The 17,061-nt window shown below is 41.4% G+C and overlaps 1 protein-coding gene across 1 annotated transcript; it reads right to left on the reverse strand.

Moving 5' to 3' along the window:
* Window positions 1-449: 449 nt before the first annotated feature.
* engase (endo-beta-N-acetylglucosaminidase) lies at window positions 450-14,487 on the reverse strand. The gene is made up of 14 exons (XM_088926528.1): window positions 14,311-14,487; window positions 12,795-12,865; window positions 12,212-12,413; window positions 11,136-11,284; window positions 10,564-10,718; window positions 10,150-10,298; window positions 9,580-9,745; window positions 8,652-8,755; window positions 7,322-7,430; window positions 6,310-6,500; window positions 5,397-5,545; window positions 4,773-4,872; window positions 4,459-4,570; window positions 450-2,918 (listed from the first exon to the last, which is right to left on the reverse strand). The coding sequence occupies exons 1-14, from the start codon at window positions 14,427-14,429 to the stop codon at window positions 2,484-2,486; spliced, it is 2,211 nt and encodes a 736-aa protein (XP_088782654.1). The 5' UTR covers window positions 14,430-14,487; the 3' UTR covers window positions 450-2,483.
* Window positions 14,488-17,061: the final 2,574 nt, after the last annotated feature.

Raw genomic sequence — 17,061 nt, forward strand, 5'->3', positions numbered from 1 at the left:
ACTATGGTGCTAGACCTACTTATCCATCTTTTCTAAATTTAATCAATGATGAAGAGTAAGTCATATATTAAAAAGAGAAATCATTCTCCAAACAATAAAATACAGCGCTCATGCTAGATTGTGAAATTCTTTGTTGAAAAAGCTCCGCATTATGAGACAGTTTGTCTCCAAGAGCCACAGGCAAGCCTGCCCTCATGTGGACACTGTGGTATAGTCCTGAGATGAAAATCCTACTATTGGAGGCATATCCCTTGACCACTTAAGGAAGTGATGTTTCAAATCACGATCTGCTGAACAAATTTAAAAAGTGAAGCTCAGGCTACCTCAGTGTCCTCCTTATATATTTGGGAAAAAAAACCCATAAATACTCGCTTCAATCTTATATCTGCAGGAATCATAGCTCATATTTAAAACAATAATGGTTTAATAATGGGAGTAATAACAATAACTATAATAAAAAACTTTATTCTTTATTTTATATAGCACCTTCAAAAGCAGCATCTCAAAGCCCTTTACAGTTAGTTACAAAATTACAAAAATAACCATATGAGAAAAAGAAAGTGATGTGAAGTGGAGCAGGAGATACATATTGATTAGACAATACAGCAGACACAGACACAAATAAAATAAAAGCTTTTCTGAAAAGAATGAAGTTTTTGAGTTTAGTTTTAAATGCACTCAGGGAAGGTGACTGACTGATATCCTTGGGGATAGAATTCCAGAGCTTTGGGGCATAACAGGAGAAGGACCTGCCCTGTCACCCATAGAGTGCAAAAGAGCTTGGGGGACATAATGTATAGCAATAGTCAGATAGGTACCAAGGTGTGAGGCTTAAACTGTAGGTGAGCATGAGGATTTTGTCAACACGAAACCTGATAGGAAGCCAGTGCAAAGACAGGGGTGATCTGATTGCTTCCAGGCAACCCGGTCAGAATTTTGGTTTCTGAATTCAGAACATATTGGAGATTGTTCCGTGTGGAACTATAGCAGATACCCCACTGAGCGGGGTTTTGAAGTAATCAATTTTAAAAAAGACAATTGTGTTGACCAGCTTTTCTGCTGCAGTTAAACACAACATGGGAGGTAGTCTGGGGATATTTCGGAGATAGAAGAATGATGATTTTACAATATTCTGCACCTGAGGGTCAAAAGGTAATCCAGGATGAAATATCACCCCTAAATTAGCTTCTCCAAAATTCACAGCAGGTTAAGAAATTTTATATTAGACATTTATATACTGTAGGTATAAAGGAGAATATAGTTAGTATATTAACAAAAAAGTACAGAAGAGCTCGTAGCTTGACCCCATCAGATTTCAGAAGCTAAGCAAAGCAGGCCCTGGTTAATACTGGCTTAGACACCAGGAGAACGGAGACCTGTAGGTGGCGCTCTTTCCCCATGACCACAATTTCCAATGGTGATCTGGGACATTGTGCTGTCCTTGAGTAACCTGAGGTCCTGACAACTTCATTATAGATCCTCAAGAGCTATAATAACAGTGATTTTATTATGTTGTGTACTGAGGCTGCTGTGCATCACCTACATTCAGTGGATCTGTTCCTTTGTGAAAAGCTCTTTGACAAAATGTACAAACACAAGAAATTATTAATGAAGAATACACTGTATGCATACAAAAACTGAATAAATACTGTATACTTAATATTAGAAATGTACCTAGTTGATGGAGCAAATGCGCTGTGCTTGGAATTGCATAATAACTCTGCTCCTAGTACAAGCACACTACAGAAACCTCTGGTGTCCACAAGCGGCAAACCTGATTAAAACCATCTTGTTATTTTAAAGCACACAAAAGGCCTCCTGATTTAACTAAATCTGAGAAGAAGAGCCAAGATTGCACTACAATTTAAGGGCTCTGCATGCACACATACCCACCCACCCCAAATCACACACACAAGTCACACAAATGATGCCAGCTCTTAAATGAATGTGATCAGAACAATGAATCCGAGTTTGTGTTTTCCTTGTATACTAAAATTACACGTTTATTTCCTTAACTTCGGTTCACCTAGCTTTGAGTTACTGTAGGCTCAGATTCTGTTCCGAGTGCCTTTAGTACGTGATCCCTGCGGAAATGAGTATCAACCACTGGCGAGTACCAGAGAGTGAAAACGGGAATGTGGGCAGGAGATGAATTCAGAACAAATCCTACAGAACAGTTTGTAACTGCAATACTTCTTTAATTGCTTTTCATGACTCCCCGAAGAGCAAAATTTTTTTTCATGACAAATAAAAAGCATACAAAATTTTGTACAAACTTTTCGACTTAATAAATTCCCTGTTGATCAAATACATCAATAGCAGTTTTTTTAAGGTGAGACAGTGCTCGCTATTCACGGAGCAGGTCTATCCATCCCTGTTATGAAGCGAAAACACTGCTGTGAGGGCTATATGAGTCTCACTTTCTGCTTCATAACTTTGATATTTCATTGTCTGGTGTGTGTGAAAAGCGAGCACCTTTGTTATTACACGCCTGTGGCTGTTTCTGCCCGTGCTGGCTCAGTGTATTTCAAGGCCAGTCTCCCCCAGTGTGACTCAGATACTGCAAAACCCTCCCTGGTGATGGGCTCCACCAGAAACTCCAGCCAGCAGGGGGCAGTGTCCAGAGCATCTGGCACAGGCAAGTCCACTACACGGTATACTGTAGCATAGGCCCTTCCAATCAGGACTTGTGGCTCCTGTCCAGAGGATGCCTGTGTATTTGGGTCATGAAGTCGCCTCCAGTAGACACGGAAGTGTCTGGCCTGGTTGGCAGGGTATTGCCAATGCAGGGTGGCATTGAAATACAGCTTCTGGACATACCCATCTCCGCTACCAACGCCCCTTCGCCAGACCACCTCACTCAGGGAAGGGTTCCGAACAGGCACAGGAATCGCAGTCAGGTTCTCAACATCCAGAACCTGCAACAGAGAAAGAGAAACAGGAAGCCTCTGTTCGAAGCACGGGTTGAGCGTGAAATAACCCTCTAATTACCTCCTCAACTGGGCTAAAACAATAGACACCAAAATACCACAGAATTACACATGAATGCAACCTTTTGGAGAGCATTTGCATTATCCATATTCTCTTTTGTAGCCTTAGAACTATGACCCCTCAACCTTCTTATTTTATGTCCATGTTTGCATTTTATTTCTTTTTAACTGGGCTATTTAAAAACATTTGCCTTTTTAAATGTCTTCATACAATGTATATGTAAAGAGGCCTTTGTGCCTGTACAACAATAGGACTGCACTGGAGAACCACTACTGTGTCACATATGAAGAACCTGTTGTGCATCCAAACTGGGAGGTCACTCTTACCATGTGGTGTGGGTCAGGGATGTTGCCAGGTGACACGGATGGATTGAATTGCTGTTTCGCAGCAAAGACCGATAATGACAAATGTGTGATTCACTGAAGTACAAAGAACTGCTTCCAGATCACTTGGACAAACAGAGCTTAGGATTTATGACGGCATGATGTTTTATTGAATGGAGATTAATGACTCCACACACTCTCCAAACAGACATGAACAAACAGAAAGGACTACATGGACTTGGACTGTGATGCTCTAGGTAAGCTACAGTACATGGCTGAGCACAAGTGCTGTTTATATCCTTGAAAGACCAGAAATCGGGTTCCTTTGAAAGTGTCTAAACAGTATAGTGGCCTGGGACGTGAGGGAGGGGAGAGATATTTCAGGTTTCTTTCATTTGTACATGTTCCTTTTTTCCTAACACTGTATGTTTTCTTTCTTTCAACTTTTTGTTCAGATTACGGCAGAAAGAAAAGAACACTCTTTCCCTGCCACTCCTTTGCTGCTTCTCGCTTGACTCAGAGAGGAGCTGTGTTGTATGTGATCTTTTTGATGTGGGCTAAACTGAGAGCTCTGAAGTCATCCCACCTGTGACTTATTCTGACTCTGAAGCCCAGTCTCTTATGTCGGAAAGGTGGGCCAAACTGTGTGCACATTTCTTCCTGTAAAAAGAGGCCTGCTGTGAGCACAGAGGATTGATTCCTGTGTTTAAAAGACAGGATTATTTCCTGCTGCTCTGGATTTGGAAGCTCTTTGACATTTTGTCCCCCAGTTAGCAGGATCAGGACTCTCAAATCCAACTTTTGACAGTACTGAGGAATAAAAGAACGATATCACCTTTACAGAAAAGAATACTTACAAACTTCACCCCTCCTCTCTTGTTCATTTCATATTCCTTTAATTACCTTGATCATATACTACTGGAAACTGTTACCTTGCCGCCTTCAAATTTTTATTGTTGGAATCCAGCGCATAGCAAGAACTGCCAGTCAGTTTGAGATGCTAACACAGAAAATTAGGATAAAAGAACAAAACCCCAAAACTAGAGAACTGTGCAAACCCACTGGAAAAGAATCAGCACTCCTCATGGTTTAGAGGTTAAGCTAGTGCTGTATCTTCCTTAGACCTTACAAAGTGCCTACTGACCTTAATCTCTCCGACTCTGCAGACAAAGTATGCCTCCTCCCCCGAGACCTCACGGGACACGTTGATAAAGATGTCCCGTAGCAAGCAGCCTTTCGACTTCACCAGAAAACACCTGGAAAAACACCCCTGGTCAAAATAAGAGCGCAGACTCCCGTTAAAGTTGCTCGCTAGAGTAAGTTTTTGGTCCAGGCATCACAAGTTCACAGGTTCAGACCTTTATTAGTCTGGACTTTGATTGTGCGTGCTGTCTTGGGGTTTTTTTTTTACAATTCACTCCCTGTCGCCTGTGTCCCCTCATTCAGAGGTCAGCTTACCGGGTGACCCAGCCCTCTGAGTCCCTGAGCCCACAGCGGTGCCTGAACTGGCTGACCAAGCTGTCCCCCTCCTGCAGGGGCTGAGGCTGCACGCTGGTGCCTGCAAACACACACGGCACAGGACACTAATTTGCTACTAATACCACAGAATCCGTTTGTAAATCACTCCACAGTCTCTCATGCATCAGAGTTGTTCCTTAATTGTATGAAACTTTATTACGAGCTAGTGAATAATTCTATATGAACAACGAACATTTGCTTTATTTTTTATAACAAAAATTGATAACATCTCTGTTTTCTGTGAACACTTTACTTTCAGGTAAAAAAATAATGTCTCGATCAACTCTATATGCAGTATTTGGAGTTTCAGGCTAGTTCATACCACATGTTTATTAGCACTGCATGTCTATAAGCACGTATATGCTTAGCATGCAAATACGTGCTAGAAATGTTCCAGTGTGCAAGGGTGGATATCTAGAAATATTTGTGTTCCAAAAGCATGAGGCAGTATTGCTAAAGTGTTTAGGATTTCTGGCAAAGGCACAAAACACACTGCTGGATCCATCCCTGCACTTTACAAAGGGTGCTCAGTTCTTACAAATAGACTCAGACTCATTTACATACCAGGTATGTCCTCAATTCCCTGGTATAAACAGACAGGGGCATCAATGGTTTTCAATTCCAAGGCAACTTTAACATGGGGAGATTCTTCTAGCTTGTAGGTAAAGGAGACAAACGTCTTAGCAGGAATTGGAGAATGAAGAGAAAACAGCCTGCATGAGATAAAGATCATTATCAGATTTCGATGAACAGGCAAGTCAGATCTAAGTCATCAAGCTATTTAAGATTTCCCATCTTCTCCCTCATTAGCAGCATACAGTCACTACTTTGCCAGAAAAATCCAGAGAGCTCCTTACAGATGGGATGTGACAGCTTCAAAATGCTAAGAAACTTACAGAGAGCCTGGTACTGGCTGTTTAAATAGTTGTACTTTAGAAACATTAAAATATATGTTTTTCCAGAACTAAAATCCTACCTACACAGTCCAAAGAATCCCTTAACTGAGAACCCCGTGTAGCCCTAACAGAATAAAACGCATTCTGGCAGAGAGAGTGTTTAGCAAAGGAAGATTAAGTTTTGTTTGCTTCTGAATCTTGAGATACCCTGCTATTACGCCCAACACAATGGCAAAATCTGAAACGAGATCTGCACTGATAACATTAGCCGTAAGGATCTAAATTCTCCATGAATGTTGTAAGAATAATCATTTTTTTAATTTGTTCTTCTGTGTAGTAGATCTTCAGGAAAGTCTGCAAGCAGAATGATTTCTAAAAAAAGACAAACTGTCCCTTAAACTGAAGCAGACAGATTTGGGTATGCTATAATAATAATCATAAGAAGAAAAAGAAGAATAGTTTGTATTTGTATAGTTCTTTTTATCCCAAAGAATTCTTGAAGGGTTCAAACATTACAGGAGGAGATCTTACTGCATCCACTAGAGAATTCATTTCTGGCAAAGAAAACGTGATGAACACACCTCACAGCTATATTAGAATGTGTGGAAGGAATCATCCCCTCAATCAATAGGGAACTTCCCCCATTCCAGGCATCTTCAGGGCAGCCCCGAGTCCTCACCCAGCCACCCTCTTCGCCCTCTGAGCTGTGATCAATGAAAAGGGGCTGCACTTCCTGTGCACTCAGATTAAACCAGCTTTTCACTTCCTCCACCTAAAGAAACAAAAAGACCCCAACAATCTACATCCAAGCCAACAAATCAGTTTTTAACACCTAAAGATTACAAAAGAAATGGTTCTAAAGTCTTAACAGGGATTGCAAAGGAACAAGTAAAGGTTTATTCCATGCTAAAAAGAGAAGAAAAGAAACACATTTCGGCTGTGAAGCCTTCTTCGGCCTTCCACACCCAAATAAGGCTCCACAGCTGAAACGTTGCGTTTCTTTTCTTCTCTTTTCAGCATGGAATAAACCTTTACTTGTTCCTTTGCAGCCTATGCATTCTGACACAGCTACCTACTTAAACTACTTAACAGGGATTCTACTCATAATGCAGATGATGAGACATTATAGCATACGAATTCAACCACAGTTGTTCTAGATTCTTTTTGTTTGGTTAGAATTTGATTCTAAAAATACTCCAAAAAAATCTTTGACAGCAGTTAAACATTTACAAGCATTTTTTTGGTGTTTTATTGTGCCACATTTTGCGGCACTGTAACCATATTCAGAGACATAACACTACCAAACCCTAACAAGCTGAAAAAGACAAGAAAATGCTTTAGAAAAGCAAGGTGCAAATCCAACCAACCCCTTCCAGCCTCTCATTTACTAAAATCAAATGCTGGATGTGTCGAACAGACATGGGGACACTGATACGAAACAAGTAAAGATCTTCAATATATTTCCTCAGAGCAGGTAGTGCGCATGATCATTACGTACACAGAGCAGGCCCAGCAAGGACCAGTTCAAGGATCTTTTTTCACAACTGGCCTTGAAGGTCAACAGACAGACAGTGAAATGGGTTCTGTCCTTACCTTTCCTTTGCAGTAAAAGCTCTTTCCAAACCCTTGGCAGAAGGAGGTGACGAAGGGAAGGAGGGAGACGCTGTGAGTGGGCAGGAACTTGGAGAGTAGGCCCCAAAACCTGAGGACAACAACAGAGCAAAACAATATATGATAAGATTTATATGGACATGAGCTTTTATTGTGTGTTTCCGAGAAAAACTAAAAAAAAACTGGAAGGCACAGTATGTCATCTCTTCCTCTAACCCTTGGTATGGAAAACAATGGTGGTAATTTTCAAATGAGACCCACCTCCCCAATACATGTTATCAACTGAAAGAGAATTTTTAAAGATTCTTTGAGGTGATGCAACAGTGTAAGCAGAGTAGGAATGCAATGCAATGGTTTATCAATTCGATCTCATAATGATAAAAATAACCCCGCCAATCACAAACAGTAAACATTCTCATTTTTATATAAATAAGCATTCCCTTAATAACAGTTTTCTGACTGACAGATACTTTTCAATACTTCATGAAAACCTCTGTGAACTATTGGGTTTGGATTTTATGATTGTTGGGTGGGTCAAAGTTTTAATTCAATGGGCCTAAGTCGATATAAAGAAAAGAGAGAGCTGCTGATGTTGTTTTGAACCATTTTGCACTTTTTTCTGCTTTGCTTGGAGTTTTCAAACAACTACTGTCAATTACCCTGAAACGCTAATCCATTTTCATCTCTTATTTATAACAATGTTTAAACTTTGCGCACTAGTAAAAGCTTTTTAAATCATATTACATATCTTTCATTATATAAAAAAACCCTGTCGTTTCTTTAGTTTATGTTATATTGCTTCTTATTCATTCTAGTGGTTCAGTGGCAGAACTCCAAGCCTTGCAATGAAAATAAAGAGATTATGTCTTATTCCTAGTGCCAAGATGAACAGTATAAATCTGTCTTCAGTAAAAAAAAAGATTCAAACAGGCTTTTTTTTACCTTGGCTATTGATAGTTTACATTTCCTAAAGTATAAGCTATAGGCACTTTGTCCTTTGTGTTGTGCTTTTATTGGCCTTAAACTTATAAACAAAATCTTTAAATACTAAAAAGCAATAGAAAATTGTATAATCCCGGCACTGGATTTTTTTTCCCTTTATGGGAAAAGTGATTTACTGCAGACATAAATTCTGTCTTTCTTCAAAGCAGGTAATGCGAGGATCATTGATATCTAGCCACAAAGCAGACGCAGCACTCTCAAGTGGATTTCAGTCTTTTCGCTAGGCTGTGGTAACTCCATGCAGTGGCAAAAGACCAGCTGCTCCTGTAGGAACGAAGAGAGGACAGCTGTCCTGGAGGGCAGGTCTTACTTGTCCTGATTCTGCCGAAACTCTTTCTTCTCATGACACTCGTACACCCACCCCGGAGCAAAGATGGCAGCTGAGAAACCGTGTTTCCTGATCAGCCTGAGGGCCTGGAAGACACACAAGAAAGCAAGTGAAGTGTAGCGCTTTATAACTCAGTTGCCCCACAGAACTGTGCAGAGTGTGTGCAACAGAATTAGTGCTTCAGGGCTGTTAGAACATTGACTGAAAACTAATAATACTGCTTGGGCCTGTGCCTGAATACACCCAGGGGGATTCCTTCATCTCCCTAAGCTATATGGAGGGTGGAATTAGGAAAGTACACAGACTGTGAAGGTCTAGCACGTGATGTTGTTAGGATGCCAAAAGTATCCCACTACTGTATTATGGGAATGCATGCATGTTTTTTTAGAAAAATAAAATCTACAGATTTCAGATATCGATAAAAGGTTTTTGAGTAATTGATGTTTCATGACTGAGGGTGACACTGGAGTAACATAGTGCTTTTATTGCTAAATCACCTCGTTAGTGATAGAGTTTGCGATGGGCACAGATGATAAGGTGATTTAACCTGCTGAATGGCAAGCCTTGCCAAATGCCTTCAGACAGCCGCTGCAACAGCTAGAACATGTCAGTGTGGCAGCCTCTAAGCGGCACAAATGCCTTATAGGCATTGACGTTGATGATGGCCATGCAAGACACTGACCTTGCGGCTTGCATTTACACCCTCCCTTTGATGTTATAGGGACCAAGAGAGACATAGGACCTGAATGCTTCATCCAGCAATGACTTAGTTATTTTGTTGTATATTTTATAGCCAAAATACAATATTCTTATGCTTTTTTTTAGTTTTGGCCCTAGTGTTAGTGTTGTTACGAATGGTGCCAGGCTGTTCTCCTCCACACTAAGCTGAGGGCATCAGCTAAGTACCAACCTGGTTTGTTTCAAACTTCCCGCCAACCACCTCTCCTCGTGCAAACACGTCTACTCCCACGTAGATGTTGGCCATCTGCTTGGCATCACGGGATACCATTGCCTCCAGGTTTGACTCGCTCCAGTTGTAGTTGGTGAAGATGCCATCACATGACTGGAAAAACACCCTTCAGAGACAGATAGAGACCACAGCTCATGATGACCTGTGATTAAGGTGTGATGAAGTACACAATATTATGACGGTTTTATTCCTCTATAAACTATATAATTAAGACCACAAAATAAAACTAGTGATTAGGAACTGTTAGAACATAAAGGTAAAAAGCAAGAGAGATTTTTAGGCCCATCTAAGTCATTTGAAAGCTAGAAGGTAAATGAAAAGAGGCAATCTACGTCCACTACGTGTTCCATTTAGGTACTATGACTTCAGAGAATCACAGTTCAATTTTGTTTTCAGTGGATTTGTGTACCTAAAACAATGATGTCAAATAATAACAGTAGCAAAGTTATTTTTCAAAGCAAGGTTGGTGGTACGTTCATGTAAAGATCGTCGATGGCATTGAAAACGTGCCTGTTCTGATCATTGAGCTCATTCTGCCAGTTGAGCTCCCCATTCTGCAGCACGCTGTCGTACCACAGCACCACACTGCCCTCCACTCGCTGATGCATCTGATCAGTGAGGTAGCGCAGGAAAGCAGGGGTGTTCTTCACCGCAGTCTCCTGCAGACAAACACCAGAGGGAGTCTGTCACGCTGTCCCTGTCACACATGTCAGTGCATCAGAGGGAAAAAAGGGCAATATTTTCACAACGAGCAACAGAGTGAGAAAAGAGGAAGAAGTACAAGGATTCTTGGAAGTGGATTCATTAGTGATGAATTCCGAAGTGTTTTAGCAATCTGACCGTGAGGTCCTTAAGACTGAGTTAAGTCATCACCCTGTGTTTTTGTTTTTTTTGCGGAGAAGACTCTCAGACTTGGCCACTCACACTCAGAGGGTTCTCTATGTTGATCAGCCAGCCATCGAAGCCGTAGTGGTGTGCGATCTGCACCAGTTTGTCGGCTACTGAGCGGTAAGGCTCCTCTCCAGCCAAGAAAGTCTCGCATATCTTGCTCCCATCATCCCACTCAGTGATGAAAGTACCTGAAAGACAAAGACTCAAACAATTGCCTTGGAATCAGTTTCAATCAATGTCTTGTGTGCAGGACTTGCATGCTTGGTTAGGCTCTGGCAAACAGCCTTTGCTAAATGAAAAGAAACCCTGACAAGCCAAAGCAGTAGCTTTTAAAATCTGAGCAAAAATAACCAATATCAGTGCTGCCCGATGTAAAGGCCACTTCCAATCCATTACAATCCCCCTTGAATATTTAATATTTCCAAAGCAATCGAGTTACCTTAGGGAGTATATGTTGAACAGCTCTAAGCTAAACAGGACTTGTATGCCAGAGAAACCGTACCCACAGACACGTGATGACAAAAATCGGCTATGCACACTTCTCAAACGATACCCAGATTAGCCAAAATCTGCCAAAGAATGCAATTAAACTTCCAATTGCTCACCAAGGACAGAGACACCATGTTTGTGGGCAGCATTGGTCCAGGACACAGGAGGGATGGTGACCGGGTAGTGGCTGAAGTAGACGAAGATGTCGATGTATTCCCAATGATAAAAGGCATAGACTGTTTCAGCTTCTGCTCCCTGGATAAACCTGTGATACGAGGACAGGATCAGGTTACAGAACAGTGACACTGATGGACACTTTGACTGAATAAATGTTGACTCGTCTACTTGAAATCTCTTCAACACTCTATCTTTCTTGGCTACCTAGCAAATCAAACAGTTACTGGAAAATCCACATACTGTAACTATACATTATGCACAGCCAAAAACTGTACTGTACAAAAGCTGTACCATTACCCACATTAATACTCAAGTTTTAACACAGAACGATCAGCATTCTGGGCTTCAACAACATGGGTAACTTGTTCCATACTCCCACAATTTAGAAATTTAGAAATCTAGAGGATTTCTAGAAATCAAAGCACAAAAAAGGAAGATGTGGAAGGTGACAAACCACTGGAGATTCAGAAGTGTTGTACTGCTTCCCCTACACACATACTGTACACCTCTTCACCTTTGATTATTTTTCTCTCCCTTTCCCAGTGTTTTTATTCTGGCGCTTCAAACAAAATAAGAACAAAGCTGTTCTTATTACTTTGTTTTTCATATACCATTACATTTCAACCTACATTTTTTCCCCGTCCGTCATTGTACGACTGTTGTATGCAACCAATTGTTGACTAATTCTACGGCCATGTTGTGAAGGAAGAAAATCAATAAAAAATGTAATCAGAAAAATGAACGCTTGGTTTGTTCATTTTAGAACAGACCTTTTCCTGCTCAACCAGGCAGCTGAGCGAGTTTTACCACAGGCTATCACTGTTTTTATAGCAGACAGAAAAATAAAGGACTCCCTCTGTTCTCAGAAAGTAGAGTCTGTAGTTACTTGATGCCTCTAATGTCCACTTCAGTAGGTGACAGTTCAGGGGTATGAGTGCTCACTGAAGCTTTGTGCAAAAGTCCCACCAGTATAGAGCTTACTAGTTCTGTATTCCCTCCCATATCAGACACACACCTGTCCTCCAGATAGCCACCCATCATGTCGTGACAGACCAGTGTCTTGGGCTGGCCACTGGCCAGAGGAGGCAGTCGAGAGGCCAGAGGGACAGTGGCCACATTGAAAAGGTCAGAAGCACTAGGTTCCCATGACAACAGTTCATTCAGGGACTTCAGGCTGAAGCTGACTGGCTCTGTGGTGTCTCGGTCATAATGTCTGGCTGTAAAAGAAGAGCCAGAATATCTGGGTAAATGTTCCTTGGGACTCTGTTACAATGATAGGAACTCAGATTATTAGCTTTCCCCAACACGCTGCAGTCTACAAGCAAAATAAAGAAAATGATCAGATTTTCTGATGTAATTCACCAAGAGAATAAAACCATGAAGACATTTCTTTAAAAAACTAAGTTAATCTTACTGGAATTGTGGTCCAAATCCCCCAGGAAGCAAAATATTTAAAATAATTAGGATAAACAAGTCTTAAAAACATTTGATAAAACTTCTGATCACATGACTTTCTGAAGGGGAAAATTTAGTGCACCTCAGAACACTGGTCTCAAAATGTTTTTGATCATAGAATTATTTACAAACAGTAAAAGTACCTGACAGAGGTGATGATATTTCGTACTGGACAACTTCAGACACGACCTGCATTTCCAAGGAAGACTCCATACTAGAGGGGGGAAAAAACTAGTAACCAAAAACACAATTGCCCGTACTGGAAGTAACATCGGCTCACATTAAAATGGAAATAACGCACCGTATGGTATATTTCAGAGGGTAAACTAAGTACCTTCGAAATACAGTAGGGGGCAGAAGAGGTCCACCGCTCAGTGTCTAGGTGTAGACCACAAGATTTCAACTAGAGGTCCAGACAACGGCAGGTTTTCTAAGTCTTCTTAATTTATGAAGACTGAGAGCAAGGTTATAATGATCCAAGTAAGGTTCAACTGGACCAGGTGAAGTCCTGCCCTTCAGCTATGGATGTAGAGAAACAAAGAAAATCTGTTGGATCCCAGACCTGGAAGGTGTGAGCTGAGTGCCCCTGCTTTAAGAGGTCTAGAAAAATGCGTCAAGGAAAAATATAGTAGCACACGTGAAGCTTTAACTCTGAACGACAAACCTCGATCAGTATTAAATGTAAAATTGTCACTTGTAGCGTGTCGTTAGCAAAATTTATTTCATATTCTAAATGTCCAACAGTTATACTATATTAGCATTAAGTGCATAGTGCCCAGGGTACTATTAATATCCCTGAGGATTCTTTATACTGAAGTTTATCTCCTATTTTATTAATGCTGAAAATGTGAAATTACAACCAGTCAAAAGAAAAACCTCCAACAGATCCCTTGGATACTTTAAATTCAGAATTAATTTTTTTATTAGATTTGTTGCCCGCAGAGATTTGGTTAATAATAGTGTGTTAATTTAATTTTATATTTTACTGTTTGCCTTTTCTACGAGAGTTGAGAGACACAATGGGAAAACTGAATTTCGCTGAACAAGTTAATTGACTACAAAGTCGTTCCCATAATGAAAAGGCTCCACCAGGTGGTGTACCGTTGTACCTACAAAAATGTAGGTTGTATTAAATGATATAAATCTCATTAACTCTTTCGTGTAGATTTTTTGTTAAAAAAAATACTGGTTTATGTTGCTCTGCTGCGAGAACATAATTCTTCCTCGCTGAGTATCTTGAAAAAAATACTACCTGTACAGATATGTCTGGTGGGAGTGCTCGCTTATTGAGATCTGTAGGATATGGATCGGTGTGCAAAGCAGAGATGCACTACTGATTGTTATAGAAAACCGCATCCCATTCCCACTAATTTATTGCAACGTGTGCTGTTGCTGAGAAATTATTTTAGTTTCCAAATAATCTAGATGTAACAACATACGCGAGAGCCCTAGTTAAATATTTAGGCGTTTCTTGGTTTCACATTCTTACTGCAAATCTTTTGTAGGTCCAATTCTAATGCCGTTACGCTGGAGATAATACCGATCGCCTACGTGATCCATCTGCGTGGATTAAAACATGCATGAAGTGCTACTTGTCATGGCAGTTGAAGTTTTAATGAGGCCCGGCGTCAGGGAGCTAGTGTTAGCTCAGATCCTTGCCTTGTCCTTTCTTGTCTCTGCAATTTTAATACTCCTGCATCGGCAGCTCTCTCTGTCGCACCCCTCTTTCTCTCTCGGGCGCCTCTTTCCCGCTGCGAATTCTTCCCTCCGTTTTCCATGGTTGAAACTTTGCAAACGACGAACAGCAATAATTCCGAACTGCAAATTATTTCAAAACACACCGGACTGCTTACGGGAATACACTTCCTACTTGCTTCAGATTGGCTGCCTAGCGAGGAGGTCTCGCATCACCTAGCGAATCGCTGCACTTGTTTTAGGCACACGGGGAGCGGGGAGCTTGGCCGGTTCGGCGCTCAGATACAAACCCAGAAATAGCGGAGCGAAATATAGAATTAAGTAAGGACAAATAAGTGTTAACATAAAGAACAGTGTCTAATGTTAATGTCTGAACTTAAAGGAATCTATTGATTTGTATGTAGTATTGGGCTTGATAAAGTATGTGTTTTTTTTTTCTTTTCTTGACTAAGGATCATTAGTTCTCGGGTGTAGACCGGTTCGTTTTCAGGTCTACACCCGAGACCTGAAAACGATGACCGCAATTTATGACCGCAAACCTTTGAAATTAATATACCCCAAAAAAATCCTGGAAAACCTTTTTTGAATTTTAACTGAAATGCTAAAAGAGATGAGTCGTTGTAAATTGGTTTCCTGACTAGGTTCGGCTGCCCCGTCCCCTTTAGCCATGCGCACGCAAAGCGGGCTGGGAACAGCGCCTGAGGGGCGGGACTGTATATAAGGACGCGGAGAGTATGAGGCGGCGGCTTCCCTTTCGTGTCTGTGTTAGTACGGGTGTTGTGTTGTAACTTCCCCTGTCCCCGTGTGTGTACCTTTCCTCTGTTCTGGTTAATACTGTACATCTGTTTAACCCCTTTTCCTGAGTCCTACGCCTGCTCCATTCCGTACCGAACCCCGCAGTCGTTACAATATTAACAATTCTTTGCCTTTTTTTCTCTTTTGTTAAAACAAACGTACACACTGTAACTTTGAAAGTATTCACCCATCTCTGATTAGAATGTTTGATAATAATCTCCTAACAAGTCTGCTTTGAAATCTTAGCCCACAATTAAATTGTGCCAAAATTCACTTGTCTCAATCTCACACGGAGCTTTATGACCCAGACTTTGTACATTAAAACCTGGTTTTTAAACGCCAATAGCTGCCTAAAACTGGGATTCCCAAGTATCGGTGAACAGGGTGAAAGCAGCTGATGGTGGAGTAGGGATTAGTTGGCCTATCTGCAAAATATTAATTTCTTGATTTTGTTTGGCGCCTGCTGTCTTGCTTTGGCTTCTGAGGTTAAAAAAAATTCACAGTATATTTACAGACCTGCTCAAAATATAGTGGGCTAAAGCTTAGAAGTGTGTATAAGCTATATAATGAGTCCATGCCCCAGAGAGGACCATCTCTACAGATTACTGGAGCCCGCAAGTTAAAACGTCAGCAAGGTAAACGTCAGAGCAGATTTCTTTCCTCACCCCCTGAGCTTACTGGGAAAGAAAAATCAGTTGCTGCCACATTTATGCCGAGATGGAAAACATTATCCAAGAGCATGTGACACAGACATATCCCCAATTCAAATTAGTGATCTGTACCCTAGTGTTTCACAGTCCGGGCTTTCTTGACTCCTATATCTGCCAGCTATTGTTCCAGCTGGTCTCTTGGCCTTTCTGACTTAAGTGAACCTAAGAAAGATTACAAATGAATTGCGTTCAATTGGTGCAGAGTGATTGTTGGGTTGCTGGTGGCTTCTATACCCAAACCATCCCTTCTATCCTTTCAGCTCATTTTTGCTGGTGCCTGGCCTTTTCATTTCTTTAAAGTATGCACGGTTTATTTCCTTCAAAATATTTATATCATTAAAAAGAGGGCCAGACATTGGCATGCACAGTACAGCTCACATTTACTATTCAATTGGTTTTGCAATGGCTGCCTTTGGGGATGTGGATGGTGGCACAGTGGTTAACATTGCTGCTTTGCAGCACTGGAGCCCTGGGTTCAATTCTCTGTGGAGTTGGTATGTTCTGTCCATGTTTGTGTGGTGCCGTTTTCCTCCCACAGTCCAAAGACATCCTTGGGAGGTTAATTAGCTTCTGGGAAGATTGGGTCTGCTGAATGTGACAGACCAAATGGCTGCTCACAACCAAAAACCCACTGAAGCTCAGCAGGTGTGAGCCTGGCCAGTACCTGGATGGGAGACCTCCTGGGAAAAACTAAGGTTGCTGCTGGAAGAGATATTAGTGAGACCAGAAGGGTCACTCACCCTGGGGTCTCCTGGGGTCCTAATGCTCCAGTGTAGCATCGGGGACACTATACTCTAAAAAGGTGCCGTCCTTCGGATGAGATGTAAAACTTAGGTCTTGACTCTCTGTGGTCATTAAAAATCCCATGGCGTTTCTGGAAAAGAGTAGGGGTTTATTCCGGCATCCTGGCCAAGTTTCCCATTAGCCCTTACCAATCATGGCCTCCTTATAATCCCCATCTATGAACTGGCTTCATCACACTGTTCTCCTCAACACTGATAGCTGGTGTGTGGTGAGCATGCTGGTGCACTGTGGCTGCTGTTGCTTCATCCAGGTGGATGCTGCACATTGGTGGTGGTGGAGTGGAGTCCCCATTACCTGTAAAGTGCTTTGAGTGGAGCAGAAAAAGCGCTATATAAGTGTACAGAATTATGGTGGGTGGCAAAACCAAAGCTAATGTCCAAGTGGCAGGCTGGCCCTGACCAGATAT

This window comes from Atractosteus spatula, chromosome 11, assembly GCF_055471065.1.
Source record: "Atractosteus spatula isolate fAtrSpa1 chromosome 11, fAtrSpa1.hap1, whole genome shotgun sequence".
NCBI lineage: Eukaryota > Metazoa > Chordata > Actinopteri > Semionotiformes > Lepisosteidae > Atractosteus > Atractosteus spatula.

What these genes read in the sequence shown, in the direction of transcription:
- engase (XM_088926528.1), bottom strand. Translation starts at nt 14,429, where the DNA reads ATGGAAAACGGAGGGAAGAATTCGCAGCGGGAAAGAGGCGCCCGAGAG. An exon ending in CAGAGACAAGAAAGGACAAG is followed by an intron (nt 12,866 to 14,310) that starts GCAAGGATCTGA and finishes TCCCCCCTCTAG; the next exon opens with TATGGAGTCTTCCTTGGAAA. An exon ending in GCTTTTACTGCAAAGGAAAG is followed by an intron (nt 6,501 to 7,321) that starts GTAAGGACAGAA and finishes TTGTTTCTTTAG; the next exon opens with GTGGAGGAAGTGAAAAGCTG.